Here is a 27,304-nt window from a genome sequence, read left to right on the forward strand (position 1 = left end):
CAAAATTTGCTCCCTCTAACGCATGCCTCTTCATGGGAGGGGTTTGAGAGGGAGTATGCCTGGCACAGACGTGCCTCCCCTTGGACCAAACATATCGTGTTCTGGGGGAGGTACATTGACGATATCATCGTTCTGTGGTCTGGATCCATTGAATTGTTAAATGAATATTACACCTATCTGAATGACAATACTTTTAATGTAAAACTGACTATGACATATGATAAAATGAAGATCAATTTTCTTGACATACAGTTTTACATAAAAGAAGGGGTTATACAAAGTACCCTCTTCAGAAAAGAAACTGCTTGCAATGCAGTCTTGCACGCTGAAAGTGCACACTCCCGGTCAGTTATCAACAATATTCCCTATGGGGAGATGATACGGTTAAGAAGAAACTGCAGTGAGGAAAACACTTACCATAAGAATGTGCTGGACTCGAAAAGGAGATTTCTGAAAAGAGGCTATAATCAAAAAGTACTGGATAGGGCAATTGAAAAGGCACAACAACTTAAAAGGGAAGACACTTTGCGTGACAAACCTATAACAAATATCACTACTCACAAGGATAAGCCAGTTAGGTTTATCACTCAATACAATACCAACAGCAGTAAATTTATGGGGTATTAAAAAAGAATTGGAGCCTCCTGAAAGACATTCCTAGTTGCAATGAATGCCTGTCCAATAGACCATCCATTACCTACCGTAAAGGTAGATCTTTACGTGACGTGCTGTGCCCTAGCTATGTGACCAATCAAAGTAACACCTGGTTACCTCCAAAGCCAATGGGCTTCTTTACCTGTGGGTCCTGTAATGTATGTCCATTTGGGAGAAATAAAATTACTAATTTTATTTACAATACTACCAAATCATATAATATTACACATTTCATCAACTGCAACACAACGCATGTAATATATGTGTTGGGATGCAATTGCAATATTATCTAGGTGGGAAGCACAGTACGTCCACTGAAGATTCGAATTCAGGAACACCGCAGGGCAATACTCAACAGAGACAGCCGTTATCCTGTAAGCGAACATTACATGGGAGTTCATCCCAACGACAACTCTTTTTGGTTCCATGGCATTGACCATGTACCCCTTGGGGCCAGGGGTGGTAACCGAGAGCTACAAGTCAGACAGAGGGAGGCTAAATGGATTTGCCGTTTGAAAGCGACCCAAATGGGTCATAATACTGATACAGAATTTCTTTATTTCCTTGATTAGAAATATTGAAAGGAATGTAGAGATAAGAATATTTTAGACCAAGTACCATCCCTTGAAGTACATAAACAGTACTATAATGTTAGTTATCTTCCTTTCCTTTCTTTTTCCATTGCGGTCTTTTGCCTTATTTCTCGATCATATTTTCATTTTTCTACTGCGAGATGATATATTGAGCAATTATATTTCTTTTCATCAATAAGGGGGTTCAGACCTACTAAGTTCGACTTTCCAGCCACCCAATTTTGGTATTGTGATTGATGTTTTATCTTATAATAGACATCAATCAACATTACTATGGCCATTTGAATTGTATACTATTAAAACATCTATGTAGTTTTACATTATTCTTAAATAATGGGATGGAGGATGGCAGTGTCCATCTATTCAATTCTTGTAAATTTATGCAAAATGGGCCAGGTTCTTACTTCATACTATAGCTTAGGATATATATTATATTTTTTATATTCACCCTACTATAATACTTATATACTTCAAGATGGCCGCCTTAGGATACGAATTTTCGTCTTCCCATTGATGGTCGTCTTATCATGTCCTCTCGCCACATATCGACTTTTACATCATGGGTATGACTATCTAATAGCTATTATTATACTTCTGCTCATCTACTCATAAATCTGAACGACGTTCCTTTTGTGGTAGACTAGCTATTTAGAATTGTAGTCTTCCAAGCTATTGGTGATAGCGATAATATAAGATTTAGGCATTCCAATATGGCCGCTATGAAATGGACATTTCCATTTATCGACCTTGGTCCTTCGTTTATGTCGACTTTGTGCACAGCGCGTTTACGTCATCACTCCTGACAGCGCGTCTATTAAAACAGAAAGAAAAGTTACGGCGTCTCTATACCTATTTGCGCCGTCTACAGTTACCAGGCTGTCCGTTTTTCTTTACTGCTGACGAGGTAAGCCATTTAACATTTTTTTTCCCTCGCCACGTCAGGGTTAGCAGTGCCTGCCTTTGTTGACTTTCTATCTTTTTGCCCCGTGAAAACCTTATGTCTAGTGTTACCACTGCCCCTTACAATCCGCATTTTATATGCCATTTCACTTTGTACCTTTGCGTCTTAAATTTAGAAACGGGCGTTTTTCCCGCCTACACATTTACACTCGTACATTGTGAAATTGACTATTGTATTCACATTACATTATGCTGGTCATAGTTTAAATTTCTCCTTCAGTATAACAATTCTGTCTCACATCGGATACTGATCGCGTATATCGCACCTACTAGTAATGTAATTGTTGTTCTTGTTTGAAGATGTGCACTTTTACTTATAATGCACTTAGTGAAACATTGGTCTTAAAATAGGACATTTTGGTGATACTTTCGCTGTTGCTGTTAACTTGTGCAACCAGGAACTCTTGATATTGTGCCTGACTTTATGCCTTTGCCTTTGATGAGCGAATTAATAAGGATAATTAGGGTTTATTAATTGGTTTTATTTTATTTCCAGAACACTGATAGCGGGATCTAAAGAGTCTCGTTTAGTATTACATGCGTGAAACTACTGCTCCTGTTTTGGCGATTTATTGTGTATCTAATTCTCCCTTTACTAAGGTGTGATTTTTGTGTTTGATTTTTATTATTTTTTCTTATTCTTGCTTTTTGGCCTACGTATATCCCGTGCCTGAAACTAGTGTTCTATCTACATTGCATATCGATTTTTATATACTTAGTCAATTAAATAACTTTCAGGGATCACCTCAGACTTGTTATATAGTTGCCCTCCTTTATTATTAGTAACTCTTATTTGATACGAGTCAAATATTCCTTATCATTGGTTTACGCTTCAGGTGAGGCACATCATATAGGGCCCATCGATGTTTTTCATCAGGACCGTTTGTTATTTTTACCTTGCTAGTTATTCAATCTTGACTAATACTGACCTCTGTACTTATCTTCAATAACAAATATTAGTGCTGTTTTATGCTGCTAGGTTGGCCATCAACTTGAACCTTTTTTCTTTTTTTAATTTCTAAAGATTCTTTCTTATGTTTTTGGTGCTTTCGTTTTTCAATACGGACTTCTATTGATGACATGGTATTTTTTTGTAACTTTTTAGGAATACACGGATTGATTGAATTGAACTATCCGTAGTAGTGTTTGAATACTTCACAAGCACTGAACTTAAATTTTGATGTTCTCTTCAAAATCGTTTCAATATTCTTAGTAAGGTGAGATGCCCCTTCCTACCATTTCAGAACTTTCTGACTCTGTCGAATATTCAGAGTCTATCCCATTATCTTTTTAAATGACGTTAGTTCTTTGTCTCTGTTTTGAGATTGGTTTTATTATTCTTTCTGGTTCTTCTTTGGGTTTGATTCTTCTGGCTGTCCTTTTTTTTAAGTTAAAACTTCTGTTCTTTTTTCTGTCTTTATTCTTCTATAGTTCATTTTTCGCTGTGTATTTTTATCTTGGTACTTGGGTCGGTTCATATCCGAACTGAATTATGATGTATGTGGCTTCTAATTTCTTTTCATATTCTCATTTTTCCTTTCTTCTTTTTTCTCTATCTCTTATCCGTATTATTCCTTGCGCACTATTCTTTGACTAATAAATATGATAACATGTTTTTTTCTGCGAGCTCGAACTTTACAGTTGTGTTTAATATGTATAGTATTTTGTCATTGTCAACATAAGTCTCATCTTGGTTTTGGGTCATCCATTCTTTGGTTCTTTTGTGTTTTTATATATGTGTTCATGATTTTTGTATTATTATTTTTAAATGTGTTGTACTGTCGATTGGTTTTTTCTACTGTAACTTTCAATGAAATTATATGTATATTTATGTGCAAAAAAATGTTTTTATGATTATTACAGCCCTGACGAAGTTCCCGTGGCACTGGGGAACGAAACGCGTTGGCTGTGTGCCCTTTTTTAACAAAACAACTGTGAATAAAAGAAGAATTTGATTTGGACCTCAAGTGTGTTTCCTCTTCGACTTCTATTAGAGTGCACCTTCCATTCTTTTTTTGGACTGACTTATTGATTGGCATCTCTCAACAGCGGGTGCGGGGAGTTGTTGCACTCGACTTTTGATATATGCAACTTTTGGAATTGAAGTGCTTGACCTTGGTCAGCTGTTGTGTATCTTGTTGTTCTGTTCTAGACCTACACCGCATGATGCATTTGAGGTATCCACTCCATTACTGGGCTTATGCTGACTCTAAGACCCTGGTGGTGGGGGTGCGTGCAAGACCAATTATTGCACCTCTGTAACACATGTGTCCCGGGATGGGGGGGCGATATCTGAGAGTGCAACTGCTACGGGGACAGCAACAGTTGATGCTACTTATGTTTACGCCCCAAACACCGCCCAAAACACATACATGCGGCGCGTACTCTCTGAACAACTCAAGCGGGTGGACGGAGACTTGGGGACTACAATTTAGTTTGGCACCCTACCATAGACACAAGCAATGTGACATTTCAAAATATGGGGGTAATGCCGGCACATCTTAAGAGAGACATTGAAGGATGAGGCCTGGTTGATGCCTGGTGGAACAAACACCCAGGCGTCAGGGACTACTCCTACTATTCACATGTACACACTTCCTATTCACGCATCGATTACGCCTTCATTACGCCAATACTCCTCACATGCCAACACTCTGCTGAGCTCTCTGACATCTCTATCTCTGATCATGCGCACCTTGAACTCACATGAGAGAATCGAACTTCTCGCCTGGCCTGCCTGCCCCGATGGCATAAGCCTTCACATCTGTTGCGAGACCCGGTTGATGTGGAGGAGATACGGAAGGGTATAAAGGAGTAGTTCATTACCTGTAAATCCAGTTCTCTTGAAGGGGTATTTCCATGATAGTCATAATCATGTGAATAGTCCTGCCGATGTGCGTGGACACCGGAGCACTTCATTAGATAGATCTTAAGTTGTCATCTTCTGCCCTTCTTCAGGAAGGCCTGTATAGACACTTAGGAGATAACAAAAAATAATGCAGCCTAACCAACTAGGCTACACTGGCCATTACTTCATCTTGAAGTGAAAAAAGATAGCCAGTTTAACTTTTAAATTTAGCAATTTGCTTAGTTTTACACATAGAAAACTCTCCTTCACAAAGCTCCTTTTTTCATGATAGAGATGAAAAGGAATGGATAGACAAGCCCGCATAGGCTGCCATTAAGTGTCTGCAAATGGGTACCATGCCTTTAAGAGTCTCCAGAGAACCCCGGTATCCCATGAGGCACAGCAAGAGGCAGTTACTTTCAGGTTGTTTTTCTGGCTCCTGCTAGCAGGACCCTGGAGCGTTGAGCTCTACCTTTTTTTGGTATTTCATTCAATATTAGTGATTATATCTGGATTTTTGCAGCTTCACTCGACGTCTTTGGCCTTTGTCTACCTTCTGCTGTAGTTTTTTGGCAGAATTTCTGCAGTTTTCTTGTCAAAATGCCATGTCGATTTGACAAGTGCCCTGACTGTGGTAGGAAGAAGGCCAAGTCTGATGCTCACAGAGTCTGTATCCTGTGTTTGTCTGTGTCTCATGTGACTGACACCTGTTCTATCTGCAAGATCTTTTCCAGGCGCACCCTGCGTGACAGGGAGAAGATACGGCTCCAAGTGTTGGAGCAGAGAAGACAGAAGGCAGCATCTTCAGCCTCTGGGAAAGGAAAGGGTAAGTCCTCTACCAAGTCCCATGCTTTGGCCTCTGGGGGGCTCCCCAGCCGAAAAACGACAAAAAAACTACGCCGGTCCCGATCGATGTCAAAGACGGCGACAACGATGTCGAGAGCAGGTATGACAACGATATGCTCTCCGTCGACCCAGGGCTCTGGGTCGAAGCGATGTCGACGATCAACGTTGAGGAGAAGAACGGCGAGGTCTCGGACGAGATCGCCGTAGCGGGTTTTCCCGCGATCGACGTCGACTCCACGGAGATCGCAGTCAAGGCGTCATCGATCGCAGTCTCACAAGCAACAGCGGTCGCCACCGACACGTCGCTGGCGATCACCATCGACGTCATCGCGAAGATCGACGTTGAGGAGAAGATTGACGTTTACGAGACGGTCGTCGTCGAGGAGAGGATCGAAGACAATGAGAAGGTCGACGTTGAGGGGTCGATACCGACATACGACGTCGAGGTCCCGTTCTGGGTCTTGCTGAGTTGTGAGTCTATAGTCATTGAGAGGGAGTTCGCGTTCCAGACGACGTCAATGCTCGACGTTGAGCAGAGGATCAACGAACGTCGAGGGGGATGTCTGATGTGGAGTCCAGGGCCCCTTCCTCGCGGCCAGCTCGTAAGTGGAGAAGGTTGGTCTCTTCGCCAGGTTCGGAGTACTCGCGTACCAGCTAGGTCGCCTCGTGCTCCTCTTCAACCGGTGGTCTTTCCAATGATACCTCAGCCACCACTAATTCCTCTGCCTCCTCCAACCTCTGGCTACTCCTCCTCCTCCTCCTCCTCCTCCGCCTCCTCTTCCTCCACCTCCGATTCCTCCTCCACCGCCTCAGCATGGGCCCGTGTCTCCTCAGCCCATGCGTCCTGTGGAACCTCGAAGACCAAGCACATGGTTTCGCTTGAAACATCGTTCGCATAGATGCCACCGGTCTTCCTCAAGATCCCGTTGTCATCGTTATGAGAGGTCTCGATCCTGACATACCAGGGATACATCTTCCAAGAGTACGGGGAGGTACTCTCCTACTCTCACGGACTCTCCTCCTCAGAGGGTGTCTCCCGTTGACGATACCACCATCTTCCAGGAGGTTCTGGTCAGAGGGGCTTCGAAACTGAACATTTCCCTGTCGGCTCCTGTACCGTCGACATCGGTGATATTTGAGACTCTACAGAAGAGACAAACATCACGTCCATTGCTCCCGTTGGTGCCGGGTTTGGAGGAACCGGCTATGGAGCTGTTCTTGAAGCAATCTTCTATAAAATCTGCACCTTCTAGGTTACAGAAGAAGTATCGCCCACCGGAGTCGGACCCTACCTTCCTCCGACTGGACCCCACTCCGGACTCTGTCATAGTGGATGCTGCACGAAAACCGCATGCTACGGCTCCGACTTCCATGGTGCCACTGGATAAGGAGAGCCGTAAGCTGGATTCGGTGGGTAGAAAGGCTTGCAACACCGCGGCGACTTCCATGAAGGCGGCCAACTCTACCGCCTTGCTGAGCCATTACAATAGATCCCTGTGGGAGTCCCTTCAACAATTTGTGGATCTCTTACCCAGAGACAAGCGGGAAGACTTTCAGGAAATAGTGAACGAGGGCCTGATGGTCTCGAACCAAGTCATCAGCGTGGCAGCAGATACTTCGCTCCTGGCAGCCCACGGGTATTGCCACGGGATTTCTCTACGGCGACATGCTTGGCTTCGTCTTACGTCTCTGACACAACGCATTTCCAATTTCCTGTTTTCTGGCACGACTCTTTGGTTCCCATGCTTACGATGAGATGACCAGCATGAAGACCGAAATGTAGACTTTGAAGGCTGTAGGTTTGGAGAAACCTAAAGAACAGCCAAAGACCTTTCACCCTTTCCTGCGGCGTTATTCTTCTCAGAGGTTTCAGCATTCTCAGGGCCGTCAGTTCAACCAATAGCAGCAGTTTAAGCGGTCTTTTCAGTTGTTTCAGAAACGCCAACAGCGAGGACAATCCAACCAGCAGTCTGGACAAGGGAACAAGGCTCCTGCTGGTTCCAAGTCCTGAAGGATTTCTTCCCCCTCGTCTGTTATCCAATCCGGTGGGTGAAATATCCAAAACCATCTGGCAGAGTGGCAGAAAATAACTCAGGACAATTGGGTGCTGAATATTGTCCTCTTCCATCGATCCCTCCAACTCGATCACGCTACATGCTACGCGAGTTGCAGACAGAGGCCAACACCCTCTTACAGAAAAGGGCGATAGAACCGGTTCCTCTGGCACAGAAAGGCACAGGACTGTATTCTCGGTTCTTTCTCGTTCACAAGAAAGACAAGAATGAGTTCAGACCCATCCTCGACTTGCGACAGGCCAACAAATGGGTTAGCAGAGAAAAGTTTCGGATGTTGTCCTTGCATCAAATCTACCCTCAACTTCATCAGGGAGACTGAAAATGCGCAATAGATCTGCAAGACACATATTTTCACGTGCCCATAGCAAGAAAACATCGCAAGATCCTGCGTTTCACTGTGGGCAACAACCAATATCAGTACTCCGTGCTCCCTTTCAGCCTGAAGTCAGCGCCTCGGACATTTTCCAAATGTATGGCCATGGTAGCTGCGCATCTGAGAAGGAACAAGGTATTCGTCTACCCGTATCTGGATGACTGGTTGATCAAGGCAGCTACGTTTCAGGAAGCGCAACTGCATTTCAATCGGACTTCCAATCTTCTACTTCGTTTGGGCCTCCACATCATCCTCACGAAGTCTGTCTCGACTCCTGTACAATGTCTACAGTACCTGGGAGCCACCATCGACACACGCACAGCAAACGTGTGTCCTTTGGAGGACAGACACTTATCGATACTTCGGAAGGCTCAAGCTCTCATGATCATGCCCTCCCCAACGGTGAGGAAAGTATCGTCTCTCTTGAGCTCGATGACTACCTGTATCTTCCTCACTCCGAATGCACGCCTCCATATGAGACCCCTGCAGGAAGTCTGGAGGATCAGTGGGACCAGACGCTGGGGGATTGGGAAGACAGAATTCAACTGTCGCAGCAGACTGGTCAATCTAACCGATGGTGGTGTTCTCCATGCACTCTCTTCCTGTGGATTCCCTTCCACAAGGAGATATCCATGCAGACAATAGTGACGGATGCTTCTCTCCACGGATGGGGTGCACATTCCGACCATCTTCAGATACAGGGCACGTGGTCCCCAAAAGAGACCAAGTACCACATCAACTTGCTGGAGCTTCAAACAGTCCATTTGCAAAGTAAGCAAATTGCTAAATTTAAAAGTTAATCTGGCTATCTTTTTTCACTTCAAGATGAAGTGATGGCCAGTGTAGCCTGGTTGGTTAGGCTGCATTATTGTCTTTTTATCTCTTAAGTGTCTATACAGGCCTTCCTGAAGAAACTCAGAAGATGACACTTAAGAAGATATATCTAATGAAGTGCTGCGGGGTCCACGCACATGGGCGGGACTATTCATATGATTATGACTATACACGGAAATCCCCTACAAGAGAAAGAATACTTTCACCTTAACTCCTCCCCCGAGATCTCTCTGCACACTCTGTGGGATGGGTTCAAAGCAAAGATCCAGGGTATAATAACATCCTTTGCCATTGCCAGAGGGAGGGAAGCAAAACTGGTAGAATCTAAACTCACTGCGGACATCAAACTGTTAGAGCATACGGACAAAGAGGCCCCCACCCGCCGTATCAAAAGGCAATTGCCCTGCTGCATGGACAGTTGTGTGTGCATTGCACGGAAAAGGTGGAGCGGGCCCTGCTGGCGCTGCAGCAGAAATACTATGAAGCGGGGGACAAGGTGGGCAGGCTTATGGCTTGTAAATTGCGACAGCGCCAGGCAAAAGAACAAATTGCCAAAATTCAGACAGGAGATGCGTGGGCAACGGCAGAAAAGGATATCAGAGGCTATACTCCCAGCAGACTGTGAATGGGAGCCCCTGTCCACACATCAAGTGTCCCTATTAGACAGACCCATTACAATGGAGGAATTAGGTCCAGCCGTCAAGAGTCTCCCCCTAGGTAAAGCCCCAGGACCAGATAGGCTTCCTGTGCATTTTTACCATGTCTTCCTCCCACAGCTGCAGGAACATCTCCTGCGAGTCTATAACTCCTTCACGGGAGACACCCCCACCATGGCTATGGCTGAGATCACCCTTATCCCTAAGGCAGTCAAGGACCCTGCGCAGTGTTCTCCTTACCGCCCGATAGCCTTGCTCAACACTGATGCCAAGATTTTTACTAAATATTAGCCTCACGCCTCGAGCCATACCTCCAGGTTCTCATTAACCCCAACCAGGTGGGGTTTATCAGTCACCGGCAGGGTGCGGACAATGTCCGTCGCATAGCACACCTTGTTGAAAAAGCACGGGGCCTGAACATCCCTACATGCCTCCTCTCGCTCAGCGCGGAGAAGGCATTCAACCAGGTAGACTGGTCCAATCTCCGCGTCCTGTTGAGTAAAATAGGCCTGGGGTGGGAGTTCATTTCGAAGATCATGGCATCATATGTGGCCCCAACAGCCTGTATCCGACTCAATGGATGGGCTACAAGGCCGATATCATTACATTGGGCATGAGACAGGGTGCCCACTCTCGCCCCTCCTCTTTGCGTTAGCAGTAGAGCCCTTGCCATACAGGTGAGGGAGCTAGAGGGGATCAAGGGCTTAACCTTTGCAGGCCAAATCCATAAGGTCAACCTATTTGCTGATGACCTGTTGCTTACGCTGACCCAGCCTAAAGTATCGCTCCCATGCGTGGTTGAAACCCTGTAGACCTTTGAAGCTGTCTCTAGCTTCAAAATCAACCTCTCTAAATCATTCGTCCTCAACATCAATATCCCGGTCCCTTAGGCCAGATTGCTGCAGGGGCTGACCCCCTTCCAATGGACAGAGGGTTCCATCAAGTACTTAGGGCTCCAGATTACCCCAACACTCGCCGCCTTGTCCCGTATAAATTAGGTGATTCTTTGCCGCTCAGTGCTAGCGGACCTTCAGAAATGGAAACCCTTCCATATTTCATGGCTGGGACGCATCAACATGTATAAACAAATACAGATTGCTGCAAGTATAAAAGATAACATATGATGTTTTGTACTGAAGCATCAAGGGGATTGATGTTGTTATTTTTACAGTATATAACAAAACGTTTCCATTTTGCTGCATAACATGTTCTAGTAGTAGGTCTCCTAGCCTACTTTAGGATTTTCATACAGTCTGGTGGTAATTGTAAATACCCAAACTCTAGAACTTTAGGAGCCAAATCGCCAGGTAGAGTTCCTTGGGATTTGGATGCCTGATTTCTCCATGGCTCTGAGTGAGGAGACTGGAGTTGAGATGCAGCTTTTGGTGGGGAACTTCTGAGAGCTCTAACAGGGTGGTGAACCAAGGTTGACGTGCCCATGTGGAAGCTATGAGAATGAGTTTGAGGGATGATTGTCTGAGCCTCCGAAATACCAGCGGAATGAGTGGGAGAGGCGGAAAAGCGTAAGCAAATATCCCTGACCAGTTCATCCATAGGGCATTGCCTTTGAAGAGCGGGTGTGGGAACTTGGAGGCGAAGCTTGGGAATTTTGCGTTTTGACCTGTAGCGAACAGGTCTATGTGAGGAAACCCCCATTTTTAAAACTAGGTAAGAAGGAATTGGGGATGACGTTCCCACTCGTGGATTTGCAGCCGCTGTCTGCTGGGAAGGTCTGCAAATTGATTGTTACTCCTGGAAGGTGTTCTGCTAGGAGATACATTTTGTGATGTATGGCCCATTTCCAAATGGCTTGTGCTAGGCGTGACAGTTGGAGAGTGTGTGTCCCCCTGGTTTTGTATGTATTACATAGCTGTCATGTTGTCTGTGCGGACTAGGACAGTTTTGCCTATTAGATGAGTTTGAAAGGCTTTGAACACTGCTAGTAGCTCTAGGTGATTGATATGAAGGCTCCTGTACTTTAGAGTCCATATTCCTTGGATTGTGTGACTTTGTAGGTGAGCGCCCCAACCAGTGAGCGATGCGTCTGGTGTTAGCACTGTCTGTGGAGCAGGGTCGAGAAAGGGCCGCCCTTTGGATACATTTTGAGGGTTCCACCACTGCAGAAAGCGATGGTTGCGACCGTCTACCAACACTAGATCGTTTAATTGACCCTGCAACTGGTACCACTGACTTGGTAAGCATTCTTGAAGGGGATGCAGGTAAAGTCTTGCGTGGGGAACAATCGTAATGCAAGACGCCATCATGCCTAGCAGTTGCATGAAGACTCTTGCTGGCATTGATTGGTTGAGCTGAAATTGAGTGAGAGTCTAGAGCTTTGTGAATATCTATTGTGGCTCCCAGATACGTTTGCGTGTTGAAAGGCTGTAAATGAGACTTCAACATATTCACTGGAAACCCTAGTTGGTGAAGTAAGTGAATAAGGTTTGAGTGTGTTGGAGGCACATTTAGTAAGTACTGGCTTTGATGAGCCAGTCATCCAGGTATGGGAAGACATTGAGGTGTTGTCTTCTCAGATGTGCTGTGGCTACTGCCAGGCATTTGGTAAATACCCGAGGAGCAGTGGTGACTCTAAACGCTAGCACTTTGAATTGGTAATGGTGACCTGCTATAATGAATCGGAGGTATTTGCCATGAGCGGGATGAATTGGAATATGGAAATATGCGTCTTTTAAGTCTAGAGTAGACATAAAATCGCCCTACTGTAGAAGTGGGAGCACCTGTTGAAGTTTTACCAAGTGGAAATGCTGTGACAGTAAGTAGAGGTTTTCTCTGAGATCCAGAATAGGTCTCAAGGAGCAGACCTTTTTGGGGATGAGAAAGAACAGGGAGTATACATCTGTTCCTTGATGTTGTAACGAGACAATAGCTCATGCGGATTAATACTTATTAATATAGTATATAATCTAAAATAATAATCAAAAAAAAGGAAACGGGGATTGAAAAAGATGTCAGAGGAAAAGGCAAAGCCATACACGTGGGTTCTTTTTTATGAAGAATGATCTTCGTTTATATTACTAGAATATTTACACACAAAGTGCACATAAATATACAGTACAGTTTTGACATAAAACAAACAAATTACAAATTAGTGTCCCACTGAAGAAAAAGGTGATCGTACCTCGCAGACAGGACCTCGCTCGCCTGCTGCAGCACTTCGCGGGATACTCGGAAACCCGATAGAAGGGATAGAGCTGATCGGACTCGCCACTACGAAGTGACAGCTATACTTAAGTTTGGAACTGCGGTCGGTTTGGCATATCGAAGGATCCAGACATCACGCATAATTAAGATTGCATCGATTCACAGTGGGCCACTGCCTCCGTGTGAGTTCCCTCTCACAGGGCACCCGGCTGGGTACCTGTGAGTATTTTTTATCCTTTCACTTCGAACACGGTGTCACTGTATATACACCATTCCTGGACGTTAAGGTGTCCCTATATTAGACAGTCCTGACGAGACCCTCTAAGTTGGAACAGGGTCGAAACGCCGTTGACGCGATAGGCAAATCACTAATCAACACCTATATCAATTAAGTGTTGTTAATTGGAATTATTGATTGGACGTGATTGCCTTTTGTAAAGTGAAATCTAAACCTTGTTTGTATGTTGTATGGTATGTTAATTGTCTGTTTAAGGTTTTTCTTCAGTGGGACACTAATTTGTAATTTGTTTGTTTTATGTCAAAACTGTACTGTATATTTATGTGCACTTTGTGTGTAAATATTCTAGTAATATAAACGAAGATCATTCTTCATAAAAAAGAACCCACGTGTATGGCTTTGCCTTTTCCTCTGACATCTTTTTCAATCCCCGTTTCCTTTTTTTTGATTATTATTTTAGATTATATACTATATTGATAAGTATTAATCCGCATGAGCTATTGTCTCCTTACAGCACACAATACCCAGGCTCCTTGTTGGTAGGGTTTCCTTGTTTCCCAATCGAGGCCTTGATGTTGTAACGGCACAAGTTCTATGGCTCCTTTGGTGAGGAGAGACTCCACTTCTTGTTGAAGTAGAAGTAAATGTTCTGGTGACATTTTGTGAGAACGTGGTGGTATGTTTGGAGGATTATTGGTAAGCTCCAGGCAATAACCATGTTAGATAATTACTAACACGCATTTGTCTGTAGTGATTGATTGCCAAATGGGGAGGAATTGTAGAAGAAGTCCCCATACAGGTGTTAGATGATCGGGGGGAAGTGTAGGAAAGTCACTGCTTTTTGGGGAGGGGGAATTACGCGGTGCGGAACCCTTGCCTCGACCTCTGTTGTGGTTACCTCTATATCCTCCCTTCTACAGAAACTCCTTGTAGAGGACGATTGATTGTTGCCTTTGTAAGAGGCAGCAGTATTGTCTGAGGACATGGTCTTGGACCCCAACGGTAGAAGGAGCAACAAAAGGAGCCCCGATTAGAGGGAGACTGCAGAGCTCCCATAGACTTGGCTACCTCTGTGTCTTTTTTTTATTTTTTCTAATGATTTATCTACTTCAGGCCCAAAGAGATGTTCCTTGTTAAAAGGAGTAGTTAAAATAGAGTGTTGTACTTCTGGTTTGAAACTAGAAATCCTCAACCATGCACGTCTCCTTAATAACACAATAGTGTTAATCTCTCTAGCCGCGGTGTCTGCAGCATCTAAAGCGTATCTTATTGAGGAACTGGATAGGAGCTTCCCTTTGTGGACTAAATCTTGGGCTTTTGCTTTGTGTTCATCTAGGAGGTGTTGTAACAACTACTCCATTTCGTCCTAGTGTGCCCTATCATATCTGGCTAGCAGGGCCTGAGTGTTGGCAATGCGCCAATGATTTGCTGCTTAGGCAGCTACTCGTTTACCAGGGGCGTCTAATAGTTTGACTTCTTGTCTGGAGGAGGAGCATCACCTGTTGTCTGTGAACTGGCCCGTTTACTGGCATTAGAGACCACCAGAGAGTGGTAGCTGACTTTTAATAAAGACTGGATCTGAGGGATTTTTTTATCAATCCTAGGGGTGAGAATGCAAGCCCGCACTGGATCTTTGAAGATGTCCTCAGCATGTCTCATCATGCCTTTAAGCATAGGCGGAGTGTGACTAGCCCTATGTGCGGTACTGAGGGTTTTCAAATAGGAAATCTTCCTCTAAAGATTCCTTGTGTATCTGCACCCATGATATTCTGCAGCTCTAGCAAGTAATTCTAGATTTCCTACATTGTCGTCAGGAGGGAGAGGCTTTGCAGGGTAAAGATCTGGGTCGTTATCTGTAGGTGAATCTATGTGATAATCCTTCCAGGGATCTATCGGTACAATATTGTCCCCACCCTCTCCATCATCATCATCATCATCATCATCATCATCATCATCATCAGGTAGTGGTGGTGGTGGAGAGTTAGTTGATTTAATTAGTAAATTACACAAAAGGTGGAGAGGCTGGTGTTGGGGAACGTGGTAAAGAGAGAGAGGAATAAATAAAGGTTCTTCTTCTGACTCAGGTTTGCATTTCTGAGGTGACTTAGTAAGAACACTTCCTGTATCAGGATTTATGTAGAGTTCCTTCCATTTTTGGGTCCGATTTGGGTGTTGGGGACGTCGAAAATCAGATCCTGCCGCTTCAAAAGCACAGTTTTAGGTTTCGCGCTGAGGATTTCGGCGCTGGGGTGGGATCAATTTTTGGGCGCCGAAGGTTTTGGTGCTGAAGGAGGCTTGGTCTTGGGCATCAAGGATTTCGGCTCCGAATTGCTTTTAGGCTTCAAGCCTGAAGGTTTGGGCTCGGTGCCAGTCTGGCCGACGATCCCGAGCCGGAGTGCTTAGAGACGTGTTTCAGTGCCGAGCCGGAAGGCGGGGCGTCAGAAACATCTTTTCGGTGCCGACGGTGGCCTGAAGGCGGGTGTGGGACAGAAGCCTTTTGTTTTGGCTGAGACGAGATTTTGGGTTAAGGGGCGTTCGGTACTCACGGTACGATTCCGGGATGGAGACAAGTTCCTCTTGTGATTCCTCGGCCCCTTGTGCGTTGAATTCTTGCTCGGATCCTTCACTGAAAATGTCCGTCAAGTATTCTACATTTTGACACGTCGAGCCAGACGATCACGGAGCGTTTTCTTCGATCGGAATGATTTGCAAGCGTCGCAGACTTCTTCTTTGTGCTCCGGAGACAAGCACAAGTTGCACACTTCGTGCAAGCCGGTGCACGTATACTAGGCGCGACATGGAGGGCAGAATTTAAATGGAGTCCGTTCCATCGACTGCAAAGTGGACTGACGGACGGCCTTTCCAAGATCTCAGATCGAAATAGAGGTTTTCCTCGACGGTAACGATACGCGGAGAAGTGGGATACACGTTTGAAACAATACCGATGCGGGTAGAGTGGATTGTGCATCAAGGGGAACCCTGAAGAAATGGTTTCGAAGCGGAGCACAACAATACACGTCCAAAACCAATGGTGGAAAAAAACTATCTAACAATGAAGTCGATGCCCATGCGCACTATCACCCAAAGGAGGAGTCACCTACCTCGTGACTGGAAAGCCCTCTTCGGGAAAAAAAAAACTTGAAAACATCCGGACCCAACACTAGATGGCAGGAGTATGCAAAGCATGTGATCTACAGCTCACATGCCTCGAACACATACAATCCAATCCCAGAGGCTACTTTTGCCAAATTAGAGGGAGACTTGAGTATTCTACTGTGGATCAGGGGGCACCCCAGAGTAGCACTCAAGACACTTCAACGCAATCCATTTAATGGTGGTATTGCTCTCCTAGATGTGAGGGCTTACTAATGGGCTGCGTACATGGTGGCTATACATGATTGGATTTTCGCGACACAGGCACACTCCACATATAGGTTGGAATGTGCACAGTTTGTTACACGGTCACATTTACACCACATGTATGGGGGAGGGGTGTTGGACAGTTGTTGCCGGCAACCCAGGTGGAGCTGGCGGCCTGGAGGAAATCCACCGGATGAACAAGCTGGGTGGGTAGGGTAACCTCAGTAACGCCTGTTTGGAAAGGAACAATGAAGCGGGAACTGGGAAAACTCAAGGGCTTTAGGGCCTGGGACATACTTGGGACCTCCCAGGTGTGGCCCTTTTGAGGATGAGATCTGATGCTCTTTCCTTCCTTCAGACGGAGTACCAAATGCACCCAAACCAAATTTAAAGAATGCACAGCTGCAGCACGCTTGGCGAGCAGAGGGGTTGGAACAGCAAGATATACTAGAATACGCTCCCATTGAGTTGCAGGTTGCTCATGGATGAGCTTGAATCAAAAGCGATCTCCCTCACCTATAAAATACTAAACAATAACATGCCAGATACACTAGGTAAGCTGAGAGAAAGATGGGTGAGGGACATGGGGGAGGTGGAGAACACAGACTGGGAAGAGGTCCCAATGCACCCAAGGGAGGTGGCCATTAAGTCCAGGTTGTGCATGATTCAACTCAAGTTCCTACATAGAGTCTACTATGACCATAACGATTACAAAAAATGCGGAGAGTGTTTTGTCTCCGGACTGTGTGAGATGCAATGGCACAATGGGTACATTTATGCACTTGCTCTGGGGCTGTCCAGTGATTCAAGCGAAATTGGGATATTTTGAGTCTATAATCAGTAAACATGGCTTTTAACAGAATATAGGTGCACCACAATTAATGACAGTAGAAAGAAGTTCAAGAACAGATTCCAGAGTATATTCAATTCTTCTCTTTATTTTTTTATTCTGAAATATAATTCAAAACAAGAACACTTCTTCCCATAAATGACAGATAGTAACCAATATAGACATAGCAACAAACATTACCTGTTAAAAACACAAAGCACATAGAAATGCCTGGGTTCTACATTTGTGGGCAATAAAGCACACCTCATATCATCTTGGTTTGAATAATACCAAAAGTCAATTTGCTAACAATTTATCACTATTTGCAAACCATTCGTTCACTTTAAGACACTAATACCACAATCAAAACATTGACTGCATGAAGAGGAGACTGGAGAGAAATGCAACAAAGAACAAAACATGTCATATGTATTGTGGCATGAACAACCTGAGTGCCCACGCCATGACAGACTGAGATAAGGAACAACAGTGTCTCAAAATCAGAGGGACAGAGAAACTGAAAAGTAGCCAGAGTCTGTGTCAGTGTTAAATATTAATAAGTTTCAAATTTTAGCCCGTAAAATAAAACCTACCAGAATGTGTTCAAAAGTTCATGTAGTCAATTATGATTCAGAAAAGCAAGATCATTCGTAGTTTTGTGTGGATAAGGATAAATAGGTTGCAGTCCCATAATATTATTACTGTGGTATTAGTGTCGATGATGAGTGAATTGTATGCAAATAGTGATACATTGTTGGTAAATAGGATTTTGGTATTATTCAAACCAAGATGATATGAGATGTGCTTAGTTACCCACAGATGTAGACAGCAGAATTTTCTGTGTGCTTTGTGTTTTTTACATGTAATGTTTGTTGAAATGTCTATAGTGTTTGTTATCTGTCCGTTATGGGAGGAAAGGGGTTCTTGTTTTGAATTACATTTCGTTCTAGGAGTATCAATGTGCAATAATGGTTTGATCTGCTGTCCTAGTTTTACTGTAAATGTATTTTAAATGTGTCATAAAATAGTCTAACACACGGTTTATGTTGGGTTTTTGGTATTTATAAGTCATGGGCATATGTATTTATGTTTGTTTGTATATTTTGCCTTTCCAGACCTGAAGAAGTCTATTGCTTTGGACGAAATGCGTTGACTGTTTACACTGTAAATTAAAGATGCTTTTTAGAAGAGAATAATTGAATATACTCTGGAATCTGTTCTAGAATTTCTTTCTACTGTCATTAATTGTGGTGCACCTATATTCTGTTAAAAGCCATTTTTACTTAACATAGACTCAAAACATGCCAAGTTGTTCTTAACTGGACAGTCAGCCTAATTTTAGTATCCTGAATTCCCCACAATTATCATTCCAAATATGCACATAGGTTTATTTCGTAAAAGTAAAATGGGTCACTGAATTTAAACAGATTCTGGCACCGAACTGCAGCATCACAGAACAGCAGCACGGTGAGATGTGGTGGATAGTTCAGTCTGTTGTAGGATACAATTTCTGCCAAGTGTGACCCATGGATGCCCGGCAGTAATATCTGATCTTCCTGTGCTTAATCTCATCCATTTATATGAATTTCGTGCTTGCACTACCAGAAAAATAATGTAATCGCTGTATGAAATTTCAAAAGGATAGAATTGGGATTGAAAATTGATAAAAGCTAAAAAAATAACAAATACTGAAATGATAGAAGAATGTTAACATTTACAAGATTTATTATTCCAAAAAGTGAAACGAGAACCTCATGCCATTTCTTTAAATTTGAAAAGGCACTTTAAAGGGGAGGTTCACATTTACTTTGCCACAGCTCATGTCGGTTCTGATACAGTTTAACTACCAAACACATTTCTACTTTTGTGTTTTATGCAGATTGAAGTTCTCATTCTGACAGGCCCAATCATTTCTGATTTGTGTTGTAACTCCTGTAACCACCAATATCAGAATTATGAGTAGCAAGGTTTTATCGAACCCCGAAACACCTACACTAAGTCCATAAAAAAGGTTTTTATAAAACTCTGACATAAACCCACCCTCCCCACAAGCTATATCATTAGACACTAGCTTTAATTTATTGTTAACACACATTCTATACCTCAAATTTCTGGAATGATATAGAGTTCTGACCTTTCTGGGAAGCGAGCGTCAGCATCTTAGAGTAATGACACACTACATTTTAGGTAAATATTTTCTGCGGATGTCTAGTATACAGATGTCTTCTGTCCAGGACATCAAAGACCAGACCATTTCTACATGTGGCTAAAAAAAATGATCATAGCATAAAAAAGGGAGATGAAGTAAGTTCTGGGCAGGTCATAGGGAGTAAGAAGGCCAAATCACAACTCCTTTTAACATTTAAACATGCATACCAGATTATCCTGTACTACCACTAGGTGGGAGTAAACTTCAGGAAGTTGAGATCAGAAAGCAGCTGCACACAGATGTACTAACAGTAAAAATTGTGGTCACCAGTCATCAAACACTATAATTGCGTAAGTTGAAAGTATAGGTCTAGGAGCAGGCCAACAAAACAATCTGTCATGCCACAAAAAAATCTGTAATCTGATAGATGAATGGGAGAAGGATACAGGGTGCTTTTCTTAGGTGTGAGATGAACACAGATCCAATCACTCAGTGACTCTTGCTTTTTTGCGTAGAGGCCTCCACCTGATGTATTTTCAAACATAAGATTCACTGATTTTCCAGACTATTTTCAGTTGGATTATGTCAAAACCCAACCCTTGACCAAGGCACTGTCAGCGATCAGTGGAAATGCAAATCCTACAGGTACTAGGGACTCGTTTACACCGTTGAGTCACCATTCAACTCCTTTCAACCCTGCTCAACCGGGTGGAGAGGGATTACTTTCTATAATGCTTCTGTCCCTGGGTATTATCTTTTGATAAAAAGAAATTTGGCACACATTTAGACAGCCATTGGATTGTATGTAACGAGGGCTAACACCTTTAGAAAAATATATTTTATCCCAGAAAGTACCTGCTGTTGGTTTCGTTTTACGATCACCAAAGAAGTCATCATCATCATCGAAAAGACCAGAAGTTGTGGGCACTTTAGAAGCGGTTTCAGATTTTGGTGTTGGAGGTTTACTCTTGTCTTTTTCAGCACGAACAGATGATGGATTGAAAACTTGATCACCACCTGTAAAATAAATGGGGTAATATTCAAATCCCTATGTAGAACTTATGAAAATGGTACAGACAGCCACAAGTGCCTTTATATGAATGGGTGATGGAAATAGTTTTTAAAAAAACTGAAAGGTAGTAACTAGTAATTTAATCTACAGTAAATAAAATAGATGTTTAAATTTAAGAACAGAATCAGCAGCACACCTGTTAATAACTAAAACAATAGTTCTCCGTATTCCATGTGGCAGGTATGAATTAAAATGAAACCTACAGCCAGCAAATAAGAACAGTTTTTTCACTACTTATGAATTTATTAATGACCAACTTTAAGAAAATAAGTAAAACTACCCCACCTCCAGATCTTACTTGGACCCTGCTTTAAAAAATAAACAAATACAGATAGAGACTGATGGGGATTTCAAACAGATCTTAGAAAATATACTCAAGGGCATTTACAGTAATGAGGAAATATGCATCTCCCTGAAACTTTGCACACTCAAGACTGGGAACTGTGATCCCTTATTTCTGCAAATCTCTTAATTATTTCTTTGGATCTACACTGCACATGCACCAATGGAAGCTGCATTAACATAGTAACCTCCAGCAGAAACAGGTTTGCACTATGTGAGATTCCCCATTAATTACCAATGGCATTAATACTGTTACTCTATGCCTCCATGAATCGAATGGCCCTTTCACTAGAAGGCCCTTGCGTTTCTGCCACACAAGGCATCTCAAATCGTTCTAGTGTATTGGCATTCATTACAGTGGTCTAGCTAGGCCTTTTGCCACCCATGGCGGTCCCTGCTTTTGCCACCAGGCGGCCGCCGCTAGTAAGAGCAGTGTGGGTAGGTGTGGTGAAGGCAATTCCCGTGTTTGCCGCCCCCCCAATGGTCGCAGGTAAGAGGGGGTGCAGGCGAGTCCAGCGTTTGCCACCCCACAACGACCGCAGGTAAGAGCATGGGGTGTGGCCGCCGCTCCCAAAACACGTGTGCCGCCTGGGGCAGACCTCCCACCCTCTTGCTGGCGCCACTGATTCATTACTTATGCTGAGAGTTTTCGGAGTGCTTTCACTTCTCTAAGTCGAAGAAAATGTTTAGATGTTTCCAATAAGCCTCCATCCTAGATGCATACCGTGACTTATATTTGGTTTTTTTTGTTGGAAAATTCTTCAGTTTTGTTGTGTTAGTTCTAAGATGAAAAAGAATTAAGATCTCCTGTTTCAAATGAGCTGCAGGGTCGCTTCTATAAACAACACATCATCACAGTGTGGCCAACCACTGGGTTACTGGGCTCCCCTTGAAATTAATCAATCACTCAAAGCGTTCTTGTAAAGCGCAGCTTGTCACCCCGGAGGGTCTCCAGGTGCTAAAGCTTAACGTCCTTTGTCGAAGAGCCATGTCTTGAGCTTCTTTCTGAATTCTTCAAGTGAGGGACAGGTGCGTAAGTGAAGGGGGAGGTTGTTCCAGGACTTGGCGACGAGACAGGAGAAGGAACAACCTCCACAGCAGTTCTGACAGATGCTGGGGGTGTGGGCCAGGGCAAGGGAGGTGGAGCAGAGTTCCAGAGTGGGTGGATGGAACATCAGGGGGTGGTTAATGTATGCATGCCCGGAGTCGTGGAGGGCTTTATAGGAGTGAGTCAGGAGCTTGAAGAGGCATCTCTCCTGTATGGGGAGCCAATGGAGGGCTCTGTGGTGGGGTCAGTGCTGGTTCTCCCGGGGAGGCTGAGGACGAGTCTTGCTGCAGTGTTCTGGATGGCCTGGAGGCCGAAGAGTAGTTGTTTGGTGGTTCTGGCGTAGAGCGCGTTGCCGTAGTCAAGGTGGCTGGAGAAGAGGGCTTGAGTGACTTTTCCTGGTGGAGATAGGGATCCAGTGGAAGATCTTGCCGAGCATGCGGAGGGTGCGGGAGCAAGAGGAGCTGACAGCGTTGACTTGGTTCTTCATGGTTAGGTAGCTGTCCAGGGTGATTCCGAGATTGCATGTGTGGTTGGAGGGACCAGGAGTGAGGCAGGCCACCAGGAGTCGTTCCAGGTGGAGGGGTTGTTACTGTAGATGAGCACCTTCATTTACTCCGATTTGAGCTTCAGACAGTTTGCCTTCATTCAGCTGGCGACATCGGACAGGGTGTTCTGGAAGTTGGCTCTGGTGGTGTTGGTGTTTTCTGGGAGGGAAAGGATGAGCTGCGTGTCGTTGGCTTATGAGATGATGTTAAGTCCTTGAGTGCCAGAGATGTCTGTCAGAAGCATCATGTAGGTGTTGAAGAGGGTGGGGCTGAGGGAGGAGCCCTAGGGGATGCCGCAGATGATGTTCTTGGATTCAGAGGAAAAAGGAAATAAACACTGCTGACAAACTTCTTTCAACATAACATATGAGCTTTTTGGCGTTCTGGCCAGAGCTGCCACCTCTGGAACTGGGGAACCCGGTTTGAGTCCTGGCATCAGCTCAACACCCGGTGATTCTGGGCAAAATCACTTAATCTCTTTATGTCTAACAAATGAATCTGATCTTGAGTAATGTCACTGGTGCTATTGTAAAGCACTTCAATGACCCTTGGCCAAGTTTGAAGAAAAAAAAAATCACCCTCCCTTTCATGCTATACTGACCGATAGTATGATAGTATAACCAATGTATCTCCTGTTCATGTGTACCTCCTTCTTCCCACTTCCCTTCTGTATCCTTAAACTGCTTGCTTTCAAGTGTAATCCACATTTAGGGACACATCTCAGCTGCCTGTAGTTCAGCTTGCATTATTTAAAACACGAAAACAACACAGTGTCTCCACTCCCATCAATACTCCAGGGTATACACATGTACATACCGGAGCTCTACCCCCCTCGAAGCACATTTGGTTTAAGTTGTGAATGTTTCTGGTAGACTGCTCCCACTTTGCTTCTTATCATTATCATTCTCAAGAACTGGATTCCAGGCCTATACACATCAGTATGGATCAAGTTTCATATCCCTTCTAACTGCATTTTTTCACAAAAAACTCACAGTTCTCTGCCTAGATTTGTCATGGCTCTATCCCACTTCCACTCGAATCAACTATTCCATATCTCAAATCTACATCCTCATGTGTCTGGGTACTGTAAGATTGTCTAGCATCTTTTTTTTAAAAATCCATATCTAAAAAAGCCTATGTTTGTGTTCCTGGGCATCTTGGATCTCTGTGTCAGACTTACATACCTCCAGGAGTCATTATTTTATGACTTTGATGCATTTTCTTGATTTTCAAGTGATTAACAGTTTAAGCCAATGCACGAGGATCTGGGTAATGGTTTCTGAGGCTGTGCAAATCAAAATCGTCAAGTACCAAATGTTTCTTTGTATGGGTAAATCAAGGTTTGTGTTAATCCCCTTTTAAGAATGTTTTTTTAAACCCCAATGCCTTTGTACCTGGTAACGCGTGCCGTGGCTCCTCACATTAAAACAAATATGTTATAATAGAAGCTATTATACTACTAATTATATTAAATCTCTTTAGCATTTGTCATTCAACTGCCAATTGTGTCTCTCGGACATGTGCTAGTTTCTAGATATCCTAGAGGTCTTTGGCTGCCCGGTTAGCAATTCTGCATGTTGCAAATGCAATACAATTTACCGGGCCTGCAAAAGAGGCAAATCTATAGCTTTTAGGACCCAGCACACAGCTTCTGGTGTGAGCACTGTCTGCAGGGCCTGAAAGACAATATACTATAATCATCTTATTTCCTTGCTTGTGTCAACAAAATTTGCCATAAAATACAACATGTAGGAGTATTATTTGGACTAGCACAACATCACTAAACCCTTGAAGAAATAAATATTCCAAATTCTGTATTGTAAAGCGCCTTTGCACACTGCTTAGACGTGGTGCTACAAGTTTAAGCTCTTATTCTGGCTTATTCTATTCAAAGATTTCTCTTACTCAAATTAAATATAAAAAATAAAAATTGTAAAACGAGAAAATGCATTCATTGTGCATACCTGGAAATAGTGAAACACCACCTACTGGTATCTTCTTAGTGGCAATCGATGATGAAGGTTCTAGAATTACATGAAACGTACTTTTCACAAACATGTATCCATTTTCACATCATTAGTTACAAAACTCCATTTCAACTATATAAAATGACTAATAAATGTCTTGCCTTAAATAGCAAAGCTTTAAGCAAGTTTTCAGTCATCAAATTCTGTGCAGTTTATACCATGCTGTGACATTGCTATAGCTAAGAATTTAAATGAAAGTTTTCCCAAGAGAAAGAATAGGGTTATTATTTTTCTATGATACATATTGGCTTTCTTTTACCAAAGATACCTGCCCCTCAAAAAGACCTGGATATTGAGCCTCTACCTGATGTTCAACCCCATCAACACAGAATATCTGCTACTCCCAAAAAGAACAAGTAAACAATTGGTCCAACCTGGTTCCATGACATGAACCTTGATGGCTTCAAACCCCAACTTTCACCCTATGCCAAGTCACTTGGATTCACCCTGAACACCAACCTCACTCTCAAAGGACATGTTTTCATGAAGAAAAATGACGTGGTATCATCTCTCTCTATTAAAAAAAGTGACTACTAAAGAAAGTGAACCTCCTCCTCCCAGAAAACGACTTCAGAACTGCTGAGCACGCCCTTGTACTCTTGCAGCTGAATGATGGCAACATCCTGTCCTGCTCGGCTTCATACTTGCAACCCTCTTTACAGCCTCATACACGCCACAACATGTCTATCCAAGAACTAAAGAGATATGACCCCATCCTGATGGAACTCCGCTGGCTTCCCTTGCTGGCCCATATCTTGACTATTCCCTCACCATTTGCAAAGCCATCCCGATTAGCATCCACACTTATCCGGCAGACAAGCTCACCATATCTGATGGCTTTCAGCAAGACACTATCAGACTGGAGGCAAAGAAGTGTCAAATTTAATTTAAAAAAAATTAAGAGAGCAGCTCTTCTCCACCTCAGAATGTGAAAAAATATCCCCATTTCCATCAGGACTGCCCAAACTCTGCATCAATTTAGAAAAGATCTAAAGATGTACCTCATAAAAGAACAGTACATCACAATGCAGTAACAGTCCACTTATGCTATCTGCACAAAGCTACGTCTCCAATTAGGTGCTGATTGTTTCTTTGACCCTGTACAGCTTTTGACTAGGGTTCACAGTATGCAATATATACAACATACATACATACCAGGCCAAGACTTTTCTGTCCCAAACACACATACTTTTTCTTTTCTTTTTTTTATTTTCATCATCAAAAAGGGCACATTTATACAATAAAACATAAACTGGAGTTTTAGGATTTATACATCAGGCAGAAACCATAAAAATAAAAATTGCAAAAGAGAAAAGATCATAGGAGACACAAATTATTTCATATAATACTAGCAAATACTAAATTATTCCATCAAAAGCCATCGGTCTCCATAGCGCTTCTAATTTGGCTAGGGAGCGAATTCCCCTTGCCTTCGCCAAGGCTGACTCTAAACCATACATTTCTCTAATAATAACCCAACATTCCTCAACCGAGGGCGGTGCGGAGGAAACCCATACCCTCGCAATAGCCAGTCTAGCAGAAGCCATCAAGATTGAGAAGAGGCGTGCGATGGCGGGGTTATCCTCCTTATACTCCAACATAATTTCAAGATCAGTAAGTGGATGATCCAGCCCAAGTTTAGACTGGAGTAACTGTTCCATTTTCTGCCAATAACCCGTCCGTGCTGGGCATGCAATAAACATATGTAGTAGATTAGCAGCATAAAGACCACATTTGGGGCAGTTTTTTTTATCCCCCGTCGTATTACCTTGAGCCCATTTGGCTATTTTAGCCGGGGTATAGTACAACATACAAGTAGTACGTAGTTGCTGAAGTTGCAAGCTAGCAGAGTGGATCGAATCCTTAACGTTACCTAAGGCTTGTTTAATCATTCTAGATGAAACCGCTATACCCAGGGTTTGACTCCAGCGTTCAGCTAATTTCGCACTACCGTCTGATCTAAAACTATGTAAATATACGTACATTAGCCCTATCAAAGATTTGGTTTTCCCTCCATATATACAATCCCAAATGTTTGACTGCATAATCTCTGTTACGGCCAAATTAGGAACCAAATAATCTCTAATCTGTAGATATTTAAAGAAGAAATGAGCAGGGAGTTTATACGCTAGGCGCAGATTTTCAAATGATTTGATTCCTCTCTCATTGTACATTTCGCCCAAACATGTAACTCCGTACTTCGCCCAAGATTTGCCTGCTTGGTCCTGAAACACCTCAGGGAGCAGAGGATTCCCCCATAGTGGAAATTTTTCGTGAAATATTGGTAGTTTACACCTAGCAGACATATCTCTCCAAATATATACAATATCAGTCAGTCAAGGCTTTATTTCGACAAAGAACATGTCTTAAAAAGTAGTACATAAATACACATTTAAAAAAAAAAAAAAAGATAAAAGCAGCCGGTTCATAGCAAGAGATGCATACGATTCATAATATGAAGGCGCCAATAAATTACGTAAAAAGATACATTGTAAAACCAGAATTAAACAAGATACAAAAGCCTATTTGATCTGATCAGCCATGCCCAGCTTAAGAACTTCGCCAAGCCACAGGCAAAAAGGGGCCGTGAATCTGTTTTCAAAATTCGCAAGGCCTCCCTATGGTGTCTGGTGCCTAACTCTCTACAAAGAGGTTTCAACCACCTACGACGTGGAGCTTCGTAAGCAGGGCAT

The 27,304-nt window shown here is 43.3% G+C and overlaps 1 protein-coding gene across 2 annotated transcripts in view; it reads right to left on the minus strand.

Annotated features, from left to right (window-relative positions):
• The window catches only part of WASHC2C (WASH complex subunit 2C), a 664,131-nt gene that overhangs the window by 435,594 nt on the left and 201,233 nt on the right, over positions 1 to 27,304 (minus strand). For both annotated transcript variants that reach the window (XM_085603767.1, XM_085603764.1), the window contains exons 13-14: positions 24,549 to 24,608; positions 20,433 to 20,594 (exon numbers count right to left, since the gene is read on the minus strand). In XM_085603767.1, the coding sequence (XP_085459893.1) occupies positions 20,433 to 20,594; positions 24,549 to 24,608 (222 nt within the window). The remainder of the gene's footprint in view (positions 1 to 20,432; positions 20,595 to 24,548; positions 24,609 to 27,304) is intronic.

The sequence above is a fragment of the Triturus cristatus genome, chromosome 1_2 (genome assembly GCF_964204655.1).
Source record: "Triturus cristatus chromosome 1_2, aTriCri1.1, whole genome shotgun sequence".
Classification (NCBI taxonomy): domain Eukaryota; kingdom Metazoa; phylum Chordata; class Amphibia; order Caudata; family Salamandridae; genus Triturus; species Triturus cristatus.